Genomic DNA, 24081 nt, shown 5'->3' with positions numbered 1-24081 from the left:
ATATACCAAAGTTTGCTGCAAGCAAGGACCTTCATAACTATGGACTTTTGTGTTAAAGATAAATTTCGCATTTTCCATAAATCCAAGGTCCTTGAAAATTTCCGAAAAACTGGCTGCCAAATATCGTCAGGAGTAATGTTATTGCCAATTAAAACCCCACAAATCTTATGTTTTTCAACCCAACTAATGCCGAAAGGGTTATCTGAACGTGATTTCCATTTCCCAAGCCAAATACCCTTAGTTTTCTGTTTATTCAATTTAGCACCTGACGCTTTGCCATACAGATTACACCAATGAAATAATTTTGAAATAGAGGAATCGGAACAGCAAATACCAGTACTATCATCTGCATAGAGGGAAATTTTAGCTGACTGAGAGGAACCCGGAAGTTTTACACCAGTTATTTCAGGATCGTCACGGACTTTTTTCGCAAAGGGCTCCAAGACCAAAACATATAAAAGAGGAGATAAACTACAGCCTTGCCGTACACCACGAGTGATAGGAAAGGGGTCAGAAATAAACCCGTTAACAATAACGGACGAACAGACATTTTTGTATAAGATACTTACCCATTTAGCAAAATCAGGACCGAAATTGTAAGTTTCAAGTACCTTAAATAAAAATGTATAACTTACTCTATCAAAAGCTTTCTCTTGGTCAAGAGATATAAAAGCACACTTTAAGTCTTTTTGATTAACGTAATCAACAATATTACGAAGAAGATGACAGTTTTCAAAAATAGATCTATCTTTTATCGCGCAAGTTTGGTCAACCCCAACAAGTTTATCAATAACCTTACTTAACCTGTTGGTGATAACCTTGGAAAGAATTTTATAATCAATATTCAGGAGAGAAATGGGCCTCCAGTTTTTCATACTAGTAGAATTACTTGGATCTTTACATAATAACGATATAAAAGACGTTTTCTGGGTGTCACATAGCTCACCCTTCTGAAAAATGTCATTGTATAATGTGACAAGATGATCTCCTAATAAATCAAAAAAAGTAAGATAGAATTCTTTAGTGAGACCATCACTACCAGGGGACTTATTGTTCTTCATATGCTTGATAGCAGCTAGTATTTCCTCCTTCCCTATAGGGCCTTCACACATTGACATTTCAAGTTCGGTAAGTTTGGGAAGGTTATCACAAAAAGAGTCAGCCAACTCAAAATCGATATCTTCCTCGGAAAAAAGTTTGGTATAAAAATCTCGAAAGGCCGCTAAAATGTCACTGGAATTAGTAACACAGGAAGAATCAGGTAAGTCGATTTTCTCTATGAATTTCTTCTTACCCTTATCACACTCCATTTTAAAGAAATAACGTGAAGGCTTTTCAGAAGAGTCTAGAAAATTGGCTCTAGACCTAATCATAGACCCCCTGAAACTATCAGTATGAAAATCAAGTAATTGTCTCTTAATAGACTGAACTTGATCAATAAAGTGTCCAGGTGACTTTTTTTCTAAATTATACAACTTATTATATTTTTCTTGTAAAGATCTGACAACAGAACGTTTAACTTTAGCTTTACGTTTACAATATCCAATAATGAAATATTTGATAACAGATTTACAATTATCCCAATGATCTAAAGACACAGGCTTATTGTCAGTTAGATCAAGCCAGAAATCTTTAAAAGCAATCTGAAAGGCTCTATCGCTCAAAATACTATTATTAAGTTTCCAGTAAAAGGGTCCAAACTTATCCTCAGAAAATAGTTTAATTTTTAGAAGAACAAAATCATGGTCGGAACTACCAGACGGAAAAATTCTATTCTCTAATAAATGCTCTTTCAATATACATGAAATATAAAATCGATCTAAGCGGCATGAAACACCATTACCATGCCAAGTAGTAGAAATGACATTCGGAAAAAGTGATCTAAATGTCTCAAATAACTTAAAATCATTAAACAGATTTTTTATTGAAACACTACCAGGAAGACCACAACTGGGATTACCACCTATCTTATCAAGGGAAATGTTTTCAATACAATTAAAATCGCCTGCAAAAATGATGGGCCTTCTACAGGTAAAATGATGTATAATATTATCAAAAAATGCCCGACGCTCCTCATCAACATTTGGGGAGTATACATTAATAATTCTGAACTCGCTATCATAATATTTAAAATCAACAAACATGGTCCGTCCTTCTCTATCAAGATCAAACTTTTGCAGTTGTACATCTATGAAAAACAAAACAGCTGTGCCCTTACTATTATATGAACCGAAATTCCATATTGCTTTACATTTCAGAAAATTTTCAATGTTTTTGCCGACAAACAAGTTAGAGACATGAGTTTCTTGCAACAATACAACATGTACATTATGATTGTGTACAAAATCACTCAGCTCATATTGCTTAGACTTGGATAAAAACCCATTGCAATTCCATGTAATTATATTAATTGTTGTATTATTCTCTATCATTATAATATATTTTCAGGTATATAGAATCTCTACAAAACACCAGTAATAAGAAATCTATGCGGTAAGGAAATATAACAAACAGGAAGGGAAACACGCACCCGCACACGATCGGTCTTCAGAACCGAGGGAGGAAAGGTGAGTATAAAAACAAAACCATTCAAAACATAGCAGACTACAGTGAAAGTGTGATCAACGAACCGGAACACAGGTAAGTTAACGAGTGCACGAGAGTGACTCTCTATACACGCGCCTCGAATAGATTGCCTAAGCGTATGCCGGCGAAATTCCAGCTTAAACGCACCAACATAGTAATGATAATAATAATAAATATGAAGAACAAATACAAATATTAGGTGACAGAAAGGGTAGGATTCGCTAGTAATTGAACTCAGTATAGAAGACATTAGGCAGCAGTGGTAAGAATGTAAGAAGCCACAAAATAAAGAAGCTGTAATAATACGTAAAGCTGACAATTCGTAACAATTTTCTGATGGCAAAAAAAACGACGCAAGAGAGAAAGCTGACAAAGTTTTCACAGGTAAAAACCCGTGTTGTTGTGTACTATTGATTTTATAATATAGATAGGAATAAAAGCCGACAAAAAGTTGACAATGCGTGCATAGTACTGAGGTAAAACGTATACAGAATATTTCATATAGTGAGGTAACAGGTGAAAGTGGCTTATTGAAAGAAGCTAAACAAAACTTATACTGAACAAATAGAGGATTATAGATAACAACACAACAATGACAATGAATGAAAACATACATTGTATAATGAAACGAAACTATAATTTCACTTACAGTGAACACCTTCTGGGTGAGATGATCGCTAAAGTCCAGGGACACGCCAAGGTCAAGTATCCATCGCAACACCGCCGCCATTGTCCGATATAATTCAGTCCAAGTCTGTTGACAAAGAAAACTACACACATACCTAAAGAGTACCCTCGTCAATAACGAGATGATCGTCTTCGGACATATCTGAATCGCTCCGATCTTCTGAACACCTCTGTCCAGGAACTAAGTCCCCATTAGAGAGAAATGCCGGAGATGAGGCCGAATGCTTTCCTTTCTTCGTTACCCTCTGAAAGCCGTCCTCGTCGATGACGGGCCCCGGGCGTTTTGCAGAAAAAGTGTCCATACTACTCCCTCCGGACGAGGGGCTCGCAGTCTCGTCCTTGCTGATAGCCGGTTCCGACTCCTCCTGCTGTGCCACAGTTCCTGTTGGGGGGATTTCAACCGCGGACTGGCTTGTAGCCTGCGCTTTGTTGGCGTATGTAGCCCTAGTCGTTGGCTCTGGTCTTCCAGGGCACTGTGACCTAACATGGCCGATCTGTTGGCACCTTAAACAAATAGGTGGTCTTCCAGGAACCATAATCAGCGCCACTTTGCCAAAGAGTCGAGCTCTATACGGGATCCTGTCTTGATCTCCCTCCCTAATCATCAGTATGATTTCTCTGGTACCTGTCTCTAGAGTGACACCTCCTATGGTAGTTGTCTCTCTACCTATACGTATGACCTTCCCGTACAATTCATTAAAATCCTCGGCAATAGCTTCGTCTTCTATCCAGGTTGGCAGCCATTGTACTCGAATTGAGAGGCGGCGTTGGTCACACCGTTCTGGAGATAGTGTGAAATACGTCTCTTTCATTTGACCATTTTCTACGATGTTGTCAACCACTTCCCGGGACGTAACCGTGACGAACCAAGTATTCGGTGCCTCGCACCTGAAAACTGAAACGATGTTTTCGCCAGCAAAACCTGAAGACAGAAGTGATTTCACAACTTCAAATCTAGTGACGGAGTGTTTCCTGGATCCGGAAACAACCATTCTTACGGAGCGTTGCAAAACTTCAAGGTCAATATGCGTCATACTGGCGTTAGCGGCATCCATACTGTCGGTAGCCCCTGTACCAGGTAAGTATGAGTTGTTTCGTTACTGATACAGTATAAGAACTTCATCTAAGCTGACGAAGTCGGGGTTACGCAAAATTATCATACTTTTGTGAATAACAATTTACTATTTACAATGTTTCATCTCGCATTTCATCAATAATACATCCGTTATGTTGCCAACAAATTTGCAGATAATGTCGAATTAAAGCAAGAACCATAACCTAATCCAAGATGATGCCATTTGTGTTCATCAACATATTAATTAATCTTGACAGGGGAGATCAATCAGTGTCATGCATTGTGCACTTGAGACATTTCATATCTCTGCACATCGGCCCACACATACTGAAATATGTTAAAACTATACATGTCCACGGAGACAAGATCCTGCAGATTTCTTCTGTTATTAAGCGAATAATACAACACTATTCACGAGTTTTAAACGATCCAAAGATTACATCAATTGTATCGACTGATTTTGCTTAGATGCCCTTTTCCCTCCTACCGTTACTGCTATGCTTGCTTGTTTGATCTTTCATACCGAAATATTCCACTGAATGCTTTGTAATCCTGGAGTCTACTTGGTCGGGCCGTTCATTCAGATATATTTCATGAAAACCTGTGTACTCCCTGTGTCCTCTTATTTGGCGATGAAGGCGTTGCCATCCTATGATTCTTAGAACAATTGCGATCTTCTGAGGAAGTTGTCTGAGCTGCACTTGAGATAAGTTCGAAATATTTCACATTTCATTTGCATTACCACAATCCACCTCTGAAAAGCTGTTTGAACATTTCTTATTTGTAGCAAGTGATCCTGATGACAATTGAAATGCAATGTAATATACAAATATGATTTGCAATGCAAGGTGGTCTGCAGTTAGAAAACACTAGTTATTTGGCCGTCGATATGCTGTTTGCAAGTGGTATAATTTGCTGCAGAATGCAGTGTTTGTGCACTTAAGTGGTGATATTAGTACAGGCTTGTGACGAACGCCACGTGTAGTGTATTTGTATTATTGCTTGTTTATGGACGAGGGTTAGCGCGAACGCAGACCCCCACACTAAAAAATAGCGTACCCGAGTAATCCGCATTTGGGATTATCGCAGGGTTCAGCCCGACCGGAGTGCAATGGAAGGGCCTCGACCTGGGGGAACCGCCTTGCTAATCACGGTATCCCCTGTACCAGGTAAGTATGAGTTGTTTCGTTACTGATACAGTATAAGAACTTCATCTAAGCTGACGAAGTCGGGGTTACGCAAAATTATCATACTTTTGTGAATAACAATTTACTATTTACAATGTTTCATCTCGCATTTCATCAATAATACATCCGTTATGTTGCCAACAAATTTGCAGATAATGTCGAATTAAAGCAAGAACCATAACCTAATCCAAGATGATGCCATTTGTGTTCATCAACATATTAATTAATCTTGACAGGGGAGATCAATCAGTGTCATGCATTGTGCACTTGAGACATTTCATATCTCTGCACATCGGCCCACACATACTGAAATATGTTAAAACTATACATGTCCACGGAGACAAGATCCTGCAGATTTCTTCTGTTATTAAGCGAATAATACAACACTATTCACGAGTTTTAAACGATCCAAAGATTACATCAATTGTATCGACTGATTTTGCTTAGATGCCCTTTTCCCTCCTACCGTTACTGCTATGCTTGCTTGTTTGATCTTTCATACCGAAATATTCCACTGAATGCTTTGTAATCCTGGAGTCTACTTGGTCGGGCCGTTCATTCAGATATATTTCATGAAAACCTGTGTACTCCCTGTGTCCTCTTATTTGGCGATGAAGGCGTTGCCATCCTATGATTCTTAGAACAATTGCGATCTTCTGAGGAAGTTGTCTGAGCTGCACTTGAGATGAGTTGTTCGAAATATTTCACATTTCATTTGCATTACCACAATCCACCTCTGAAAAGCTGTTTGAACATTTCTTATTTGTAGCAAGTGATCCTGATGACAATTGAAATGCAATGTAATATACAAATATGATTTGCAATGCAAGGTGGTCTGCAGTTAGAAAACACTAGTTATTTGGCCGTCGATATGCTGTTTGCAAGTGGTATAATTTGCTGCAGAATGCAGTGTTTGTGCACTTAAGTGGTGATATTAGTACAGGCTTGTGACGAACGCCACGTGTAGTGTATTTGTATTATTGCTTGTTTATGGACGAGGGTTAGCGCGAACGCAGACCCCCACACTAAAAAATAGCGTACCCGAGTAATCTGCATTTGGGATTATCGCAGGGTTCAGCCCGACCGGAGTGCAATGGAAGGGCCTCGACCTGGGGGAACCTTTTTTTTAAGTTTCATAAAACGTTTATTAACATATATACAGGTAAAAACGTCACGAGACAGACCCCAATGACGCCAGCGACTGATGTACAACCGGTAGCCCCGGTAAAGTGCCATTATCCTTACATCCTAAGATGGACAAGATATGTAAACGAAGTTACCTGGTTACACGATAGTTAACATAATTAATATGTTAAAAATAATGACTATTATCGGTATTAATTGATATAAGTCACAGCATGTTTCTTGATTATAACGGGAGATTGATGTTTAGGTCGTCATCCCGCAAGGTACAGAAAATATCAGTAGTACACCAATACTCAGAGAAAGTGTTTCTGGAAAAGCGAGTAAAATCAGACTTAATGCGAAGAATAACATTGCTGAGAAAGTGACAGACGAGAGAATCAGAAGAAGGAGACTTTTTGTCATATTTTTTAACACAACGTATATGCCAAATGGACGATAGGGATTCTGCCACTAGAAAAAGGACAAGAGACTTTACTTTCAGAGTTAGACATACTGGTGAATGAAAATGCCAAAGTGCCGAATCAGTTGGGATCTTGTTCTCTGAGATCTGGTGTATCCAAGAATTTACCAAGGATACTAACGGCTGAATAAATGAACACTCAAAGAATAAATGTGAAATTGTTTCAAAACCAGTACAAAAAGTACAAAATTTACAGGATTCAACACCATATTTATACATTCGAAAATTCACAGGTAAAATCTCGTGTACTATCTTAAAGACAACATCACGTGAGCGAGTATCTAAAAACTTGTTTGAAATATTGCGAAAAACAATTTTAAAATCAACAGTTGGAAAAATCTTCACAACTCTTGGTGGCTTAGTAATACCAGCTAATAACGTAACGTACAACTCTTTGGTTGTCCCAGACTCAAAATTAGACTTGGGAAAGTCTTTCCTATATTTCTGAAAAATTCCATAAATATAAGAATAAAATGTAGGACACCACTCACTATGTGGAATACTGTTGTCAACAGGTGAAAAATATTCTCGAAAATGTAATGAGAGCCAGTACTTGGTAAAATACCTCCACTTGGCCTCGGTATGTTTGAAAACAAAATCCTGACAATGTTTTAGATAAATGGCTTGAAATTTACTTTTAATGTTAACAATACCAAGTCCACCACTAGTAGTAGAGGCATAGGCTACGGAGCGCGCAAGTGGCTCCGACTTGGAATTCCATAAAAATCTAAACAAAGTTCTCTGTAAAAGATCTAAATAATGCCTTGGCATTATGACGGTAGTACCAATATACCAAAGTCTGCTGCAAGCAAGGACCTTTATAACTATGGACTTTTGTGTTAAAGATAAATTTCGCATTTTCCATAATTCCAAGGTCCTTGAAAATTTCCGAAAAACTGGCTGCCAAATATCGTCAGGAGTAATGTTATTGCCAATTAAAACCCCACAAATCTTATGTTTTTCAACCCAACTAATGCCGAAAGGGTTATCTGAACGTGATTTCCATTTCCCAAGCCAAATACCCTTAGTTTTCTGTTTATTCAATTTAGCACCTGACGCTTTGCCATACAGATTACACCAATGAAATAATTTTGAAATAGAGGAATCGGAACAGCAAATACCAGTACTATCATCTGCATAGAGGGAAATTTTAGCTGACTGAGAGGAACCCGGAAGTTTTACACCAGTTATTTCATGATCGTCACGGACTTTTTTCGCAAAGGGCTCCAAGACCAAAACATATAAAAGAGGAGATAAACTACAGCCTTGCCGTACACCACGAGTGATAGGAAAGGGGTCAGATATAAACCCGTTAACAATAACGGACGAACAGACATTTTTGTATAAGATACTTACCCATTTAGCAAAATCAGGACCGAAATTGTAAGCTTCAAGTACCTTAAATAAAAATGTATAATTTACTCTATCAAAAGCTTTCTCTTGGTCAAGACAGTTTTCAAAAATAGATCTATCTTTTATCGCGCAAGTTTGGTCAACCCCAACAAGTTTATCAATAACCTTACTTAACCTGTTGGTAATAACCTTGGAAAGAATTTTATAATCAATATTCAGGAGAGAAATGGGCCTCCAGTTTTTCATACTATCAGAATTACTTGGATCTTTACATAATAACGATATAAAAGACGTTTTCTGGGTGTCACATAGCTCACCCTTCTGAAAAATGTCATTGTATAATGTGACAAGATGATCTCCTAATAAATCAAAAAAAGTAAGATAGAATTCTTTAGTGAGACCATCACTACCAGGGGACTTATTGTTCTTCATATGCTTGATAGCAGCTAATATTTCCTCCTTCCCTATAGGGCCTTCACACATTGACATTTCAAGTTCGTTAAGTTTGGGAAGGTTATCACAAAAAGAGTCAGCCAACTCAAAATCGATATCTTCCTCGGAAAAAAGTTTGATATAAAAATCTCGAAAGGCCGCTAAAATGTCACTGGAATTAGTAACACAGGAGGAATCAGGTAAGTCGATTTTCTCTATGAATTTCTTCTTACCCTTATCACACTCCATTTTAAAGAAATAACGTGAAGGCTTTTCAGAAAAGTCTAAACAATTAGCTCTAGACCTAATCATAGACCCCCTGAAACTATCAGTATGAAAATCAAGTAGTTGTCTCTTAATAGACTGAACTTGGTCAATAAAGTGTCCAGGTGACTTTTTTTCTAAATTATACAACTTATTATATTTTTCTTGTAAAGATCTGACAACAGAACGTTTAACTTTAGCTTTACGTTTACAATATCCAATAATGAAATATTTGATAACAGATTTACAATTATCCCAATGATCTAAAGACACAGGCTTATTGTCAGTTAGATCAAGCCAGAAATCTTTAAAAGCAATCTGAAAGGCTCTATCGCTCAAAATACTATTATTAAGTTTCCAGTAAAAGGGTCCAAACTTATCCTCAGAAAATAGTTTAATTTTTAGAAGAACAAAATCATGGTCGGAACTACCAGACGGAAAAATTCTATTCTCTAATAAATGCTCTTTCAATATACATGAAATATAAAATCGATCTAAGCGGCATGAAACACCATTACCATGCCAAGTAGTAGAAATGACATTCGGAAAAAGTGATCTAAATGTCTCAAATAACTTAAAATCATTACATAGATTTTTTATTGAAACACTACCAGGAAGACCACGACTGGGATTACCACCAATCTTATCAAGGGAATTGTTTTCAATACAATTAAAATCACCAGCAAAAATGATGGGCCTTCTACAGGTAAAATGATGTATAATATTATCAAAAAATGCCCGACGCTCCTCATCAACATTTGGGGCGTATACATTAATAATTCTGAACTCGCTATCATAATATTTAAAATCAACAAACATGGTCCGTCCTTCTCTATCAAGATCAAACTTTTGTAGTTTTACATCTATAAAAAACAAAACAGCTGTGCCCTTACTATTATATGAACCGAAATTCCATATTGCTTTACATTTCAAAAAACTTTCAATCTTTTTACCGACAAACAAGTTAGAAACATGAGTTTCTTGTAACAATACAACATGTACATTATGATTATGTACAAAATCATTCAGCTCATATTGCTTAGACTTGGATAAAAACCCGTTACAATTCCATGTAATTATATTGATTGTTGTATTATTCTCCATCATTATAATTTATTTTTGGTAGGTATAATCTATACAAGATACAAGCAGAAGAAAAAGTTAAGTGGAAGGAGAGAAAGTTAACAGGTAAGTAAAAGCACACTCGCGCACGATCGGTCTGCAGCCAGGAGAGGAAGGTGAGTATAAAGTAAACACATTCAAAACACAGCAGACAACTGTATAAGCGTGATCAATGAACCGCAACACAGGTAAGTTATCGAGTGCACGAGTGCGACTCTCGATACACGCGCCCCAAAAGGATTGGCTGAGCGTATGCCTGTGAAAAGTCAGCTTAACAACAATATAATAATAATAACAATAATAATAATAATTATGAAGAACAAATGCGAATGTAATGTGACAACATTGGTAAGATTCGCAAGCAATTAAAATCAAAGTAGTGGACGTTAGGCAGTATTGGTAAATATATATTGATATATAAAATGAAAATGCTGTATTAATACGTAAAGCCGACAATACATAAGTACTTTCTACTGGTAAAGACCTCTGCGTAGCTGAGAAAGCTAACAAAGCTCTTACAGGTAAAAACACGCGTTGTTGTATGCTAGCAATTATATAGTACAGGTAAAAATACAACTGGACGATAAGCTGACAATGCATATCAATATAAGTATAACATTGAATGATAACATCAGTTAAATAATGAAACCAAATCAAACATACAGTTACTGTAAACACCTTGTAGGTGAAATGATAACAATAGTCCAGGGACAAGCTGAGGTCAAATATGGAATACAATGCCGCCGCCATAGTCCGATAAAGAAAGTCCAAAACCGTTAACCGAGAAAATAGTAAAACCGATATTTACCCAGACTCCTCGTCAATAACCAGGTGATCCTCATCCGACATGTCGGAATCACTCCGGTCGTCGATACATCTCTGTCCAGGTACTAGGTCGCCATTTGACAGGATGCCCGGGGATATTGATGAATGTTTCCCCTTCTTTGTAACCCTTTGGAATCCGGCATCATCTATGACGGGGCCCGGGCGCTTTGTCGGTAGGGATGTTGGGTTATCGCTACTTCCGGACGAGGGGCACGCGGCAGTACTATTCCTTTCGGAAGAGGGACTCTCGGTAAGGCTACTCCCTCCGGACGAGGGGCTCGTAGCGGGACCGCTCCCTCCGGACGAGGGGCTCACGGTAGAACTGTTTAGCTGTGTTGCCTCTGACTCCTCTCGAAGTGGCGTAGGGCCCATACCCGGGATGGACTGAGATGAAGACTGGGCTACCTTAGCGTAGGTAGCCCGAGTCGTAGGCTCGGGTTTCCCGGGACACTGAGACCTCACGTGTCCGACCTGCTGGCAGCGCAGGCAAATGGGAGGTCTGCCTGGAACGGTAATCAGGGCCACCTTACCGAACAGTCTGTCGCGATAAGGTATCCTGTCCTGGTCGCCTTCCTTTATCAATAACGTGACGATTCTTGTCCCCGTCTCCAAAGTGACTTTCCCTATGGAAGTCTTTTCTCTAGCTATGTTAATGACCTTTCCATAGTAGCTATCGAAATGGTCCGCTATGGCGTCATCTAATATCCAAGACGGGAGCCACATTACACGCAAAGATATCCGGCGTTGGTCGCATCGCTCCGGTGTAAGTGCGAAATAAGTGTCCTTCATAGTACCTTTCTCTACAATACTGTCGACCACTGCCTCGGATTGCAAAGTAACAAACCAGGTGTTTGGAGCTTCGCACCTGAACACGGACACAATCTCCTCCCCGGGAAGTCCACCATTCAGTAATCGCTTCAAGACTTCAAAACGTGTAACAGTGTGTTTCCTTGGACCGGTGACGAACAACCTGACAGACTTCTTCAAAATATCGATATCGATATGATCCATACTTGTAGCAGTGGTGGCCATGATAGCGGTATCCCCTGTACCAGGTAAGTATGAGTTGTTTCGTTACTGATACAGTATAAGAACTTCATCTAAGCTGACGAAGTCGGGGTTTCGCAAAATTATCATACTTTTGTGAATAACAGTTTACTATTTACAATGTTTCATCTCGCATTTCATCAATAATACATCCGTTATGTTGCCAACAAATTTGCAGATAATGTCGAATTAAAACAAGAACCATAACCTAATCCAAGATGATGCCATTTGTGTTCATCAACATATTAATTAATCTTGACAGGGGAGATCAATCAGTGTCATGCATTGTGCACTTGAGACATTTCATATCTCTGCACATCGGCCCACACATACTGAAATATGTTAAAACTATACATGTCCACGGAGCCAAGATCCTGCAGATTTCTTCTGTTATTAAGCGAATAATACAACACTATTCACGAGTTTGATACGATGCAAAGATTACATCAATTGTATCGACTGATTTTGCTTAGATGCCCTTTTCTCTCCTACCATTACTGCTATGCTTGCTTGTTTGATCTTTCATACCGAAATATTCCACTGAATGCTTTGTAATCCTGGAGTCTACTTGGTCGGGCCGTTCATTCAGATATATTTCATGAAAATCTGTGTACTCCCTGGGTCCTCTTATTTGGCGATGAAGGCGTTGCCATTCTATGATTCTTAGAACAATTGCGATCTTCTGAGGAAGTTGTCTGAGCTGCACTTGAGATGAGTTGTTCGAAATATTTCACATTTCATTTGCATTACCACAATCCACCTCTGAAAAGCTGTTTGAACATTTCTTATTTGTAGCAAGTGATCCTGATGACAATTGAAATGCAATGTAATATACATATATGATTTGCAATGCAAGGTGGTCTGCAGTTAGAAAACACTAGTTATTTGGCCGTCGATATGCTGTTTGCAAGTGGTATAATTTGCTGCAGAATGCAGTGTTTGTGCACTTAAGTGGTGATATTAGTACAGGCTTGTGACGAACGCCACGTGTAGTGTATTTGTATTATTGCTTGTTTATGGACGAGGGTTAGCGCGAACGCAGACCCCCACACTAAAAAATAGCGTACCCGAGTAATCCGCATTTGGGATTATCGCAGGGTTCAGCCCGACCGGAGTGCAATGGAAGGGCCTCGACCTGGGGGAACCTTTTTTTAAGTTTCATAAAAAGTTTATTAACATATATACAGGTAAAAACGTCACGAGACAGACCCCAATGACGCCAGCGACTGATGTACAACCGGTAGCCCCGGTAAAGTGCCATTATCCTTACATCCTAAGATGGACAAGATATGTAAACGAAGTTACCTGGTTACACGATAGTTAACATAATTAATATGTTAAAAATAATGACTATTATCGGTATTAATTGATATAAGTCACAGCATGTTTCTTGATTATAACGGGAGATTGATGTTTAGGTCGTCATCCCGCAAGGTACAGAAAATATCAGTAGTACACCAATACTCAGAGAAAGTGTTTCTGGAAAAGCGAGTAAAATCAGACTTAATGCGAAGAATAACATTGCTGAGAAAGTGACAGACGAGCGAATCAGAAGAAGGAGACTTTTTGTCATATTTTTTAACACAACGTATATGCCAAATGGACGATAGGGATTCTGCCACTAGAAAAAGGACAAGAGACTTTACTTTTAGAGTTAGACATACTGGTGAATGAAAATGCCAAAGTGCCGAATCAGTTGGGATCTTGTTCTCTGAGATCTGGTGTATCCAAGAATTTACCAAGGATACTAACGGCTGAATAAATGAACACTCAAAGAATAAATGTGAAATTGTTTCAAAACCAGTACAAAAAGTACAAAATTTACAGGATTCAACACCATATTTATACATTCGAAAATTCACAGGTAAAATCTCGTGTACTGTCTTAAAGACAACATCACGTGAGCGAGTATCTAAAAACTTGTTTGAAATATTGCGAAAAACAATTTTAAAATCAACAGTTGGAAAAATCTTCACAACTCTTGGTGGCTTAGTAATACCAGCTAATAACGTAACGTACAACTCTTTGGTTGTCCCAGACTCAAAATTGGACTTGGGAAAGTCTTTTCTATATTTCTGAAAAATTCCATAAATATAAGAATAAAATGTAGGACACCACTCACTATGTGGAATACTGTTGTCAACAGGTGAAAAATATTCTCGAAAATGTAATGAGAGCCAGTACTTGGTAAAATACTTCCACTTGGCCTCGGTATGTTTGAAAACAAAATCCTGACAATGTTTTAGATAAATGGCTTGAAATTTACTTTTAATGTTAACAATACCAAGTCCACCACTAGTAGTAGAGGCATAGGCTACGGAGCGCGCAAGTGGCTCCGACTTGGAATTCCATAAAAATCTAAACAAAGTTCTCTGTAAAAGATCTAAATAATGCCTTGACATTATGACGGTAGTACCAATATACCAAAGTTTGCTGCAAGCAAGGACCTTTATAACTATGGACTTTTGTATTAAAGATAAATTTCGCATTTTCCATAAATCCAAGGTCCTTGAAAATTTCCGAAAAACTGGCTGCCAAATATCGTCAGGAGTAATGTTATTGCCAATTAAAACCCCACAAATCTTATGTTTTTCAACCCAACTAATGCCGAAAGGGTTATCTGAACGTGATTTCCATTTCCCAAGCCAAATACCCTTAGTTTTCTGTTTATTCAATTTAGCACCTGACGCTTTGCCATACAGATTACACCAATGAAATAATTTTGAAATAGAGGAATCGGAACAGCAAATACCAGTACTATCATCTGCATAGAGGGAAATTTTAGCTGACTGAGAGGAACCCGGAAGTTTTACACCAGTTATTTCAGGATCGTCACGGACTTTTTTCGCAAAGGGCTCCAAGACCAAAACATATAAAAGAGGAGATAAACTACAGCCTTGCCGTACACCACGAGTGATAGGAAAGGGGTCAGATATAAACCCGTTAACAATAACGGACGAACAGACATTTTTGTATAAGATACTTACCCATTTAGCAAAATCAGGACCGAAATTGTAAGCTTCAAGTACCTTAAATAAAAATGTATAATTTACTCTATCAAAAGCTTTCTCTTGGTCAAGAGATATAAAAGCACACTTCAAGTCTTTTTGATTAACGTAATCAACAATATTACGAAGAAGATGACAGTTTTCAAAAATAGATCTATCTTTTATCGCGCAAGTTTGGTCAACCCCAACAAGTTTATCAATAACCTTACTTAACCTGTTGGTAATAACCTTGGAAAGAATTTTATAATCAATATTCAGGAGAGAAATGGGCCTCCAGTTTTTCATACTAGTAGAATTACTTGGATCTTTACATAATAACGATATAAAAGACGTTTTCTGGGTGTCACATAGCTCACCCTTCTGAAAAATGTCATTGTATAATGTGACAAGATGATCTCCTAATAAATCAAAAAAAGTAAGATAGAATTCTTTAGTGAGACCATCACTACCAGGGGACTTATTGTTCTTCATATGCTTGATAGCAGCTAATATTTCCTCCTTCCCTATAGGGCCTTCACACATTGACATTTCAAGTTCGTTAAGTTTGGGAAGGTTATCACAAAAAGAGTCAGCCAACTCAAAATCGATATCTTCCTCGGAAAAAGGTTTGGTATAAAAATCTCGAAAGGCCGCTAAAATGTCACAGGAATTAGTAACACAGGAGGAATCAGGTAAGTCGATTTTCTCTATGAATTTCTTCTTACCCTTATCACACTCCATTTTAAAGAAATAACGTGAAGGCTTTTCAGAAAAGTCTAAACAATTAGCTCTAGACCTAATCATAGACCCCCTGAAACTATCAGTATGAAAATCAAGTAGTTGTCTCTTAATAGACTGAACTTGGTCAATAAAGTGTCCAGGTGACTTTTTTTCTAAATTATACAACTTATTATATTTTTCTTGTAAAGATCTGACAACAGAACGTTTAACTTTAGCTTTACGTTTACAATATCCAATAATGAAATATTTGATAACAGATTTACAATTATCCCAATGATCTAAAGACACAGGCTTATTGTCAGTTAGATCAAGCCAGAAATCTTTAAAAGCAATCTGAAAGGCTCTATCGCTCAAAATACTATTATTAAGTTTCCAGTAAAAGGGTCCAAACTTATCCTCAGAAAATAGTTTAATTTTTAGAAGAACAAAATCATGGTCGGAACTACCAGACGGAAAAATTCTATTCTCTAATAAATGCTCTTTCAATATACATGAAATATAAAATCGATCTAAGCGGCATGAAACACCATTACCATGCCAAGTAGTAGAAATGACATTCGGAAAAAGTGATCTAAATGTCTCAAATAACTTAAAATCATTAAACAGATTTTTTATTGAAACACTACCAGGAAGACCACAACTGGGATTACCACCTATCTTATCAAGGGAAATGTTTTCAATACAATTAAAATCGCCTGCAAAAATGATGGGCCTTCTACAGGTAAAATGATGTATAATATTATCAAAAAATGCCCGACGCTCCTCATCAACATTTGGGGAGTATACATTAATAATTCTGAACTCGCTATCATAATATTTAAAATCAACAAACATGGTCCGTCCTTCTCTATCAAGATCAAACTTTTGCAGTTGTACATCTATGAAAAACAAAACAGCTGTGCCCTTACTATTATATGAACCGAAATTCCATATTGCTTTACATTTCAGAAAACTTTCAATGTTTTTGCCGACAAACAAGTTAGAGACATGACTTTCTTGCAACAATACAACATGTACATTATGATTGTGTACAAAATCACTCAGCTCATATTGCTTAGACTTGGATAAAAACCCATTACAATTCCATGTAATTATATTAATTGTTGTATTATTCTCTATCATTATAATATATTTTCAGGTATATAGAATCTCTACAAAACACCAGTAATAAGAAATCTATGCGGTAAGGAAATATAACAAACAGGTAGGTAAACACGCACCCGCACACGATCGGTCTTCAGAACCGAGGGAGGAAAGGTGAGTATAAAAACAAAACCATTCAAAACATAGCAGACTACAGTGAAAGTGTGATCAACGAACGGGAACACAGGTAAGTTATCGAGTGCACGAGAGTGACTATACACGCGCCTCGAATAGATTGGCTAAGCGTATGCCGGCGAAATTTCAGCTTAAGGACTATTGCTTGGGACAATCCGCCATATTTGAAGGCTATGCAGAAATTCATGAAAACACAGAATTACCACAAAATACAGGAGTAAAACACATACAAAGAGGTTAAAAAGTGAGTTGTAAAACCTATATACAACAAATTCTGACTTTTAAAATTATTAATAACTTAATAACTTACTTTTCCTATGTCCACAGTAGAACGCACGCACAGCCTTCCTCAAATCACAAACATTCCAAAATATAGTGTCAATAATTTGTGTAACCATCCAAGAATGTACAATTACTTTGCAAAAGTCCCAATTCTCTCCATATTTCACATTAGAGTCCAGTAAAGTGAAGCAGTATCCAATCCAAAATGGCACTTATGTCTCCATGTTTTTTTCCTGAAAGTAGTACCTGTCAACAAGCAAAGAAATGTATGGAGGGCCAATGCAGGACATAAATTCTTGTAATTGTTGAAACAAACCAATTGAATTTATGGAAAATTATAGCTAATCTTTTTATCAAATGAATGAAACATATTGTTTCCCTTGTTTTAATTTTTTTTTATATAAGATTATTATGAAATTAAAAAAATAATGTTGAATTTTTGGGGTTAAGAGTTATTCCCCTTGAATTTGGAGTTACCTACCTCACAAATCAATAAATTTCACACAACCACTGGCAAAATCTTTGCTTAAATTCTCCACAACAAAGGTGTCTGTCTCTCCTTCATATTTAATTTCATAACTAGCTTTCTCTTCACCATCTTTTCCCTGTGAAAGTTACATGTATATGAAAATCTCCCGAAAAATTTATGTGAGAATGTCAAGTTACCAAATATAGTAAATGTTTGTAGTTTATTTCTACATTTGGTGTCAGTGTCAACAATATATCAGTTAGATTAGCATGTGGTACTGTTACCAGGTAGTGGAAAAAAATAAATACCTAGAGTAAACCATGGATCCATGGCAAGCAATTGGCAACTTTCACACACTAAGCTGAAAAATTCACCTTCTGGCAAATATTTCCAGCAGGACTTGCACCTAGGAGGGGAGCATTGTTACAACTGTTGGAAAATTATTGTATATTTCAGTGCAATATACCAAAAGTAGGTCACTGTGACTTTTCTATGTCCTCTGACCCCATTAAGATTATTGGAAAAGTTTAAGGAACTTATTTTATATACTATTCACATTTTAGAATAAACCAATTGGATATGTAGGCACTTCTCCAAAAAGGTAGAATTAATAGAAGGTATAAATAACCCACTATTTATCAAGAAGTTGATCCAAATATAAAAGTGTGCACTGATGTTTACAGTTTGGCTAACTTTTTTTACACCATATATTAATAAGTAGAAATGTGATGTAAGCTGAGTGACAATACTTTTACACAATCAAGAACCATCCCAGTGTACCATTCTGTCTTTCCCGATTCCTCATCTACACACCACTCATGCTTAATTTTGCGGCCTACAAATTTGACAAGTCGTCTCCGTTGACTTCTCTGTCTTGTTGATGGAGCAAGGTTGTCTGAACTACAACCTGGTAGAGGTTTGTCTAGATCTGTAATTTTAAAATAAAATATAAATGCCCCTTGCAAACTTGTTGGGGCGCCGCGGCTGAGGCAGATGCCCTATAGTAATCACTCTGTGTGTCTTTCTGTCTGTGTCTGTCTGTGTGTCTTTCTGTCTGTGTGTCTGTCTGTTTGTGTGTCTGTCTGTGTGTCTGTCGATCTGTCTGTCTGTGAGTGTGTGTGTCTGTCTGTCTGTCTGTACTATAGTAGCTGATACTTTGCATTTAACAGATTTAATCTTCAAGGCATAGTTTATTCATTTTCTTGAATTCTTGAAAGCACTAGCCGATACTTTACATGTAAATACTTCAGTAAGGTTCAAACTTCATAGGATGATTAATGACCATAACAGCTTGGATAAGTTGGATCACCAGCAATTTTGGAGCAGGGGGCAGGAGGTGGGGGTAACGGAGGTATCATGTACTTTCCATACTTTTGTAATTCGTGTGGTTAGTATGATATATATCTACTTGTAAACAGCAATAGTACTAACCTGAAGGCTTCTCTGGTAGTTTTTATTTCCAATGGGTGCTGGTGTTTTGGGAAGCAGACTGTTTTACCACAGACACAGGAGTTGGTATAAACTGAAAAAAAATAATACATTTTGTAATAAAGCTGTCAGTGTCTTGCACTAAGATATACAATGTCTATGTCAATACAAAGTTGAGAAAAATCATTTATAATAACATTTTTGGCATGTTAAAACACATCTAAAGCAATAAGTGGTGTGACATTATTGAATAATGTCATGACATGTATCATTTATGATTTCCCCAATCCAAAAATTCTGATATTATTCAAAATCATTCGAAACTATATGCTGAGCCCTGTTTCATATCTAATGCAAAAACATTACATGCGACAGTAATATCGAATGCACTGTCTTACCCATGGTTTTTCAGGTTCTCGTATTCCAGGACTCAAACCTCTTCGAGGTACTGCTAATTCCGGCAGTAATGCATGGAAATAGAATGCTGTTAATTTGGGCACCATTGTGTTTAACCAGAGATTCTGATAACGTGTTATTCTCTCAACATGTAATTGATTAGGGTTGGTGCGTCTTACTACAAAGTCCAGCCATGGAAATCCAATAACATTCATCTGCCCTTGACATTGGAAATAGAACTTGTGATTTCGACGTAATTTTAAACCACTGCCAGTAACGTTTAAACAAAATCCCGGCATTTTCTTGGCTGCCTCTTGAAGTGTCATTTGGTTTTCCTGTAGGAGGTTCTTGATTTCTAACAGCCCCTTTTCCCGACCATCATTATACACAACTACCCCATCAGTACTGGCAGCTAAGTACTTGTGGCCTTGATCGATTGTGAGACCTAAAATTTCCACATGTACGGTGTCTCCATGGTCAGCTTTAAATTGGACATACTCTTTGATAGTGGCCGATTCCTGTGATAACCCATAGCTGGTGTACCTGTTTCCCAGAAATTTATTATATAACAACCGATGAACAAGAGGTGCCACAGGCCCCTTGACACGTTTGTGAACAATTTCTCCAAAGCACGTTGATGTTAATCGTATTCGCCTTTCTTCCCTCAATAAATTGCACAGGCTCTGGGACTTGGTAAGATATTGGATTTTCTCGCAGTGTTTATTTCAGTGGTTGACATAATCTTTCAGGAAGGCATCACATTTTTCCTGCAGTGTTGAAGAGCTTACATCTTCCACGACATCAGTAACATCTTTTCCATAAGCCTTCTTGGCTTTTTTGCTGGCTGCAATGGATAGAGACTTTTGTTTTGGGATTTGAGGCTCCTTAATAAATGTTGGGAACGGCGTCTAAACAGCGTGGTAAACATGGAACCAGGTTTTTTTAAGTACATCGCTGAAACACTATCGGTGACCATGCTGGCCCAAAGTTCTTACGGAGTCCACCACCATAGCACCTATAATGCCAGGATCCACTTTTGCAGCGATTAATCACGTTTCCTCCATCAAATTTCATGCGGATCGCCATCCAACTTTCTGCAAGATTAGTTGTAAAGTTGCCAATCAACCGTGTACTTTTATTAGCTAATCGATCCAGCAGAACACTCACATCTCGTATGATATCTTTATCTAGAGATGTTTCATAAGAAACATCTCCCCTAGACTCTTCCATATCCTTCTCGGATGTACCGTCTTTCCAATATGTTTCTTGGTCCTTCAAAAATTCATCTGGCTGTTCTTCAACATCATCATTTACACAGTCTGGTGTTGCTGCAACTTGTGAGGCTCGCCAAAAATCGCTACACTGTCTGTGGTCACCAAAAACATGATAAACGGCATTCCTTATGTCCTTTGCAAGCTGTTTGGTAGCATCCGATTTATTTGTTTCGGCAGATCTCATTCGAATAGCGCATCTTACTGCTGTTGCCAGACGGATACGTATCTGTTTCGTAAGTTTGCCTTTGCCTTTGTAGTGAGGTTTCTCTGATACCAACTTCTCCAAGCTAGATCTAAGGCATTTACAGGAGTGGTTGGCACACTCCAACTTTTCCACATCTTTTCCCCAGACTGGAATAGCTTGTTGGATTCGGGTGAAAACAGAACTGTCACCATCTGCAATCATTCGCATGTAGCGGACACCATACTTGCTTTCCGCTTCCAAAAACCCTTCACAAATAACATCCGCTTCCATTGCTTGACTACTTTCTTCCTAGTTTTTAAAACATTCATGAGGCACAGGATCTTTGTTGTTGGTCTCACTACTGGTACAGGTATGGCAATGCCGGTTCCGGACTCCAATATGCAGCAACTTACCAGTCGCTGCCCCGAAAATGACAGCAACACCACCCAGAGCATCATATGTGTGGCGATGGCTCCTCTTGGACCAACCACAATCACATACTACAGTGATTGCAGGCACACCTTGATGAAAATCGCCTCTTTCTATGGCCAACTTACGTTCCTCCAAGCCAGTAGCAATCATATCTTCCTGTAATGAAGAAGCCCACAGTTTTCCAATTGTCCTTTCAATGTTAGTGTAACGCCCATGTGGAATCCCAGGAACACCAATTGTTCCTAAAAATTTTCGAAAGTCCACTCCCAGTTGACATTGTTCCCCACACTGCTCTGAAGTTTACATCAAAATGTGGTATGCTTTCACTCGTATCTCTGCTACTGGTGTCAAAGTAAAATTTCTTACCACAACAACATAATGCAACCAATGTACTAATGAGACCTGCCTGCCTTACCTCTGACACCAACTGAAATGCTTGCTGTCCTTTCTTAATAGCAGAAATTGCCGCAGTACATGATATAGCATGTTCCGTTGTAGTATTAAGATGTTGTGAGAAGTTGGACAAATTCATTAATCTGTAACCTTCCACAGGGGGCAATGTTGTTGTGTGACAAGATATATGCAGCGGTGAGGATGTCGTCAAGCATCTTAATTCATGTTGTGGAAGTCATTTCACTGATATCTTCACACAACGACGACCATCAGTACCAATGTGAATAATTCGGCGAAGCTGATATGGCTTAGGCTTACCTTTAATATTCAGGAGGCGTGGTTTTAATGTGGTCTGAATTTTATCGGCCTGTTTGTTGTACTGACGCTTCCTAGACAAACTATGTCTACCTCTAGGTCCATTGAACTTTCTTCTTCTCCGGCGTCTTTTACTACTTTGTCCCATGTTATGCTTTGTAAGTCTCCAATTGCAACCACATTTATGGTGTATTGTCTGTAACCCAGCTTAAATTAATCACAAGTTATCACAACAGGTGCCCAAACTAACAGCAAATAGTAATGCACGTGCTTTTCTTCACCAGAGAGCTGAGTAATAAATGCCACGTAGCTCAAACAGCTTGTTTTATACTATACCTTAGTAACCTCTGTGCTTCCGTACTTGCATCAGGGCCAAATCGCACCTGCCGACAGTTGACAACTTACCTGAATACCGGCAAATTATTCGTTCACAGTGCTCTTGATCTGATCATCTGTAATACCGCTGACATCAAAACGGGATTTGTATAACATAAACAAAAGATACGGTTGCTGTATCCAGTCGATTTTCTGAAATAACGAATTTTGTGCGTCCCCAGTACAGTGTTGACATCTTTGCTGTCCATACCGGAAGTTGTAAATTGGTTCTGACGCTTATGCTATTCCAAATATTCCGATATGTTATTTTATTTCAACGCAGACAACAACCACACTTAGCTTTAATAAATGCTATCAAGTTTTGAGTATGTATTTCTAAAACCAATAAAATGTTTTTTGCGTTTCGAAATGATATTTTGCACGACGTGTCATGCTAGTTTCTGGAAGCGTAGCAATATTTTGTATGTGTTATGCGACAGTAATGGCGGTAAAGGTGATCAACGTAAGCATGTGTTAGAAGTTAAAGTGAGGTTTGTTTATCACTGTATGTGCGATCTTAAAATATTTACATTCGTGTAATATTATATTGAGTTTACATTGTTTACAGGTCTGTTTTTGGCCATGTAACTGTCATGTATTTCAACGAGAGCCTGGAATTTACAGCCACCCTACAAAAACGTGCATTTAACCGTCTACCAAATTCGTGTCGAAAAAAAGGACGTCGTAGTGTATAACGAATACTGAAACTAAATATACTATCGGTAATTGCTCACTGCTATAGCCTAAAGGAACACAAAATCATTACTAAAAAAATAACACCGAAAATATTGCTGTACGTGCGTTCTAAAGTAAACGCAATTATCTCCTGATAATTTGTTTCCCAAAACATTTTTTTTTTCATTTTCAAATTGTCACACATTGGTTTTTAAATATATTATGTAAAATATTGTCAGAGAGTTGGTTTAAAGGTTGATATCGTGTGTTTTTTAGTCTTTCATCTCCCAACCAAATATGGCCGAATTGGCCCAAGCAATAGCCCTTAAACGCAACAACATAGTAATGATAATAATACATATGAAGAACAAATACAAATATTAGGTGACAGAAAGGGTAGGATTCGCTAGTAATTGAACTCAGTATAGAAGACATTAGGCAGCAGTGGTAAGAATGTAAGAAGCCACAAAATAAAGAAGCTGTAATAATACGTAAAGCTGACAATTCGTAACAATTTTCTGATGGCAAAAAAAAAAAACGACGCAAGAGAGAAAGCTGACAAGGCTTTCATAGGTAAAAACCCGTGTTGTTGTGTACTATTGATTATATAATATAGATAGGAATAAAAGTCGACAAAAAGTTGACAATGCGTGCATAGTACTGAGGTA

General features: G+C 37.8%; 2 protein-coding genes, 1 non-coding gene and 1 pseudogene across 3 annotated transcripts; all 4 read right to left on the bottom strand.

The window, feature by feature from the left end:
- Window positions 1–3368: 3368 nt before the first annotated feature.
- LOC132561434 (uncharacterized) lies at window positions 3369–9175 on the bottom strand. The gene is made up of 3 exons (XM_060226163.1): window positions 8812–9175; window positions 6856–6899; window positions 3369–4361 (listed from the first exon to the last, which is right to left on the bottom strand). Exons 1-3 carry the CDS (start codon window positions 9173–9175, stop codon window positions 3369–3371), a joined length of 1401 nt encoding a protein of 466 aa, XP_060082146.1.
- Window positions 5362–5525, bottom strand: LOC132561451 (U1 spliceosomal RNA). The gene has a single exon (XR_009554700.1). It is a non-coding gene; the product is annotated as a U1 spliceosomal RNA (small nuclear RNA).
- A 1941-nt stretch (window positions 9176–11116) lies between the features above and the next one.
- Window positions 11117–12196, bottom strand: LOC132561433 (uncharacterized; the record flags this gene model as incomplete). Its single annotated transcript, XM_060226161.1, has 1 exon — window positions 11117–12196. A coding segment is annotated over one exon (1080 nt), but the record flags the coding sequence as incomplete, so codon positions are not given.
- Window positions 12197–13205: 1009 nt separating this feature from the next.
- Window positions 13206–13379, bottom strand: LOC132561459 (U1 spliceosomal RNA; annotated as a pseudogene).
- Window positions 13380–24081: the final 10702 nt, after the last annotated feature.

Source organism: Ylistrum balloti, unplaced genomic scaffold (genome assembly GCF_031769215.1).
Source record: "Ylistrum balloti isolate Yb309-2 unplaced genomic scaffold, AGI_CSIRO_Ybal_v1 Utg371210, whole genome shotgun sequence".
Taxonomy (NCBI): Eukaryota; Metazoa; Mollusca; class Bivalvia; order Pectinida; family Pectinidae; genus Ylistrum; species Ylistrum balloti.
The sequence above is the reverse complement of the archived record's forward strand: the minus strand, read 5'-3'. Positions and strand labels throughout refer to the sequence as shown.

Coding starts and splice junctions, on each gene's coding strand:
- LOC132561434 (XM_060226163.1), bottom strand. CDS start 9,175: ATGGAGTGTGATAAGGGTAAGAAGAAATTCATAGAGAAAATCGACTTA. Junction 6,900..8,811: donor CAATGACATTTTTCAGAAGG/GTGAGCTATGTG, acceptor GTTATAATCAAG/AAACATGCTGTGACTTATAT. Junction 4,362..6,855: donor TAATACCGATAATAGTCATT/ATTTTTAACATA, acceptor TAACGAAACAAC/TCATACTTACCTGGTACAGG.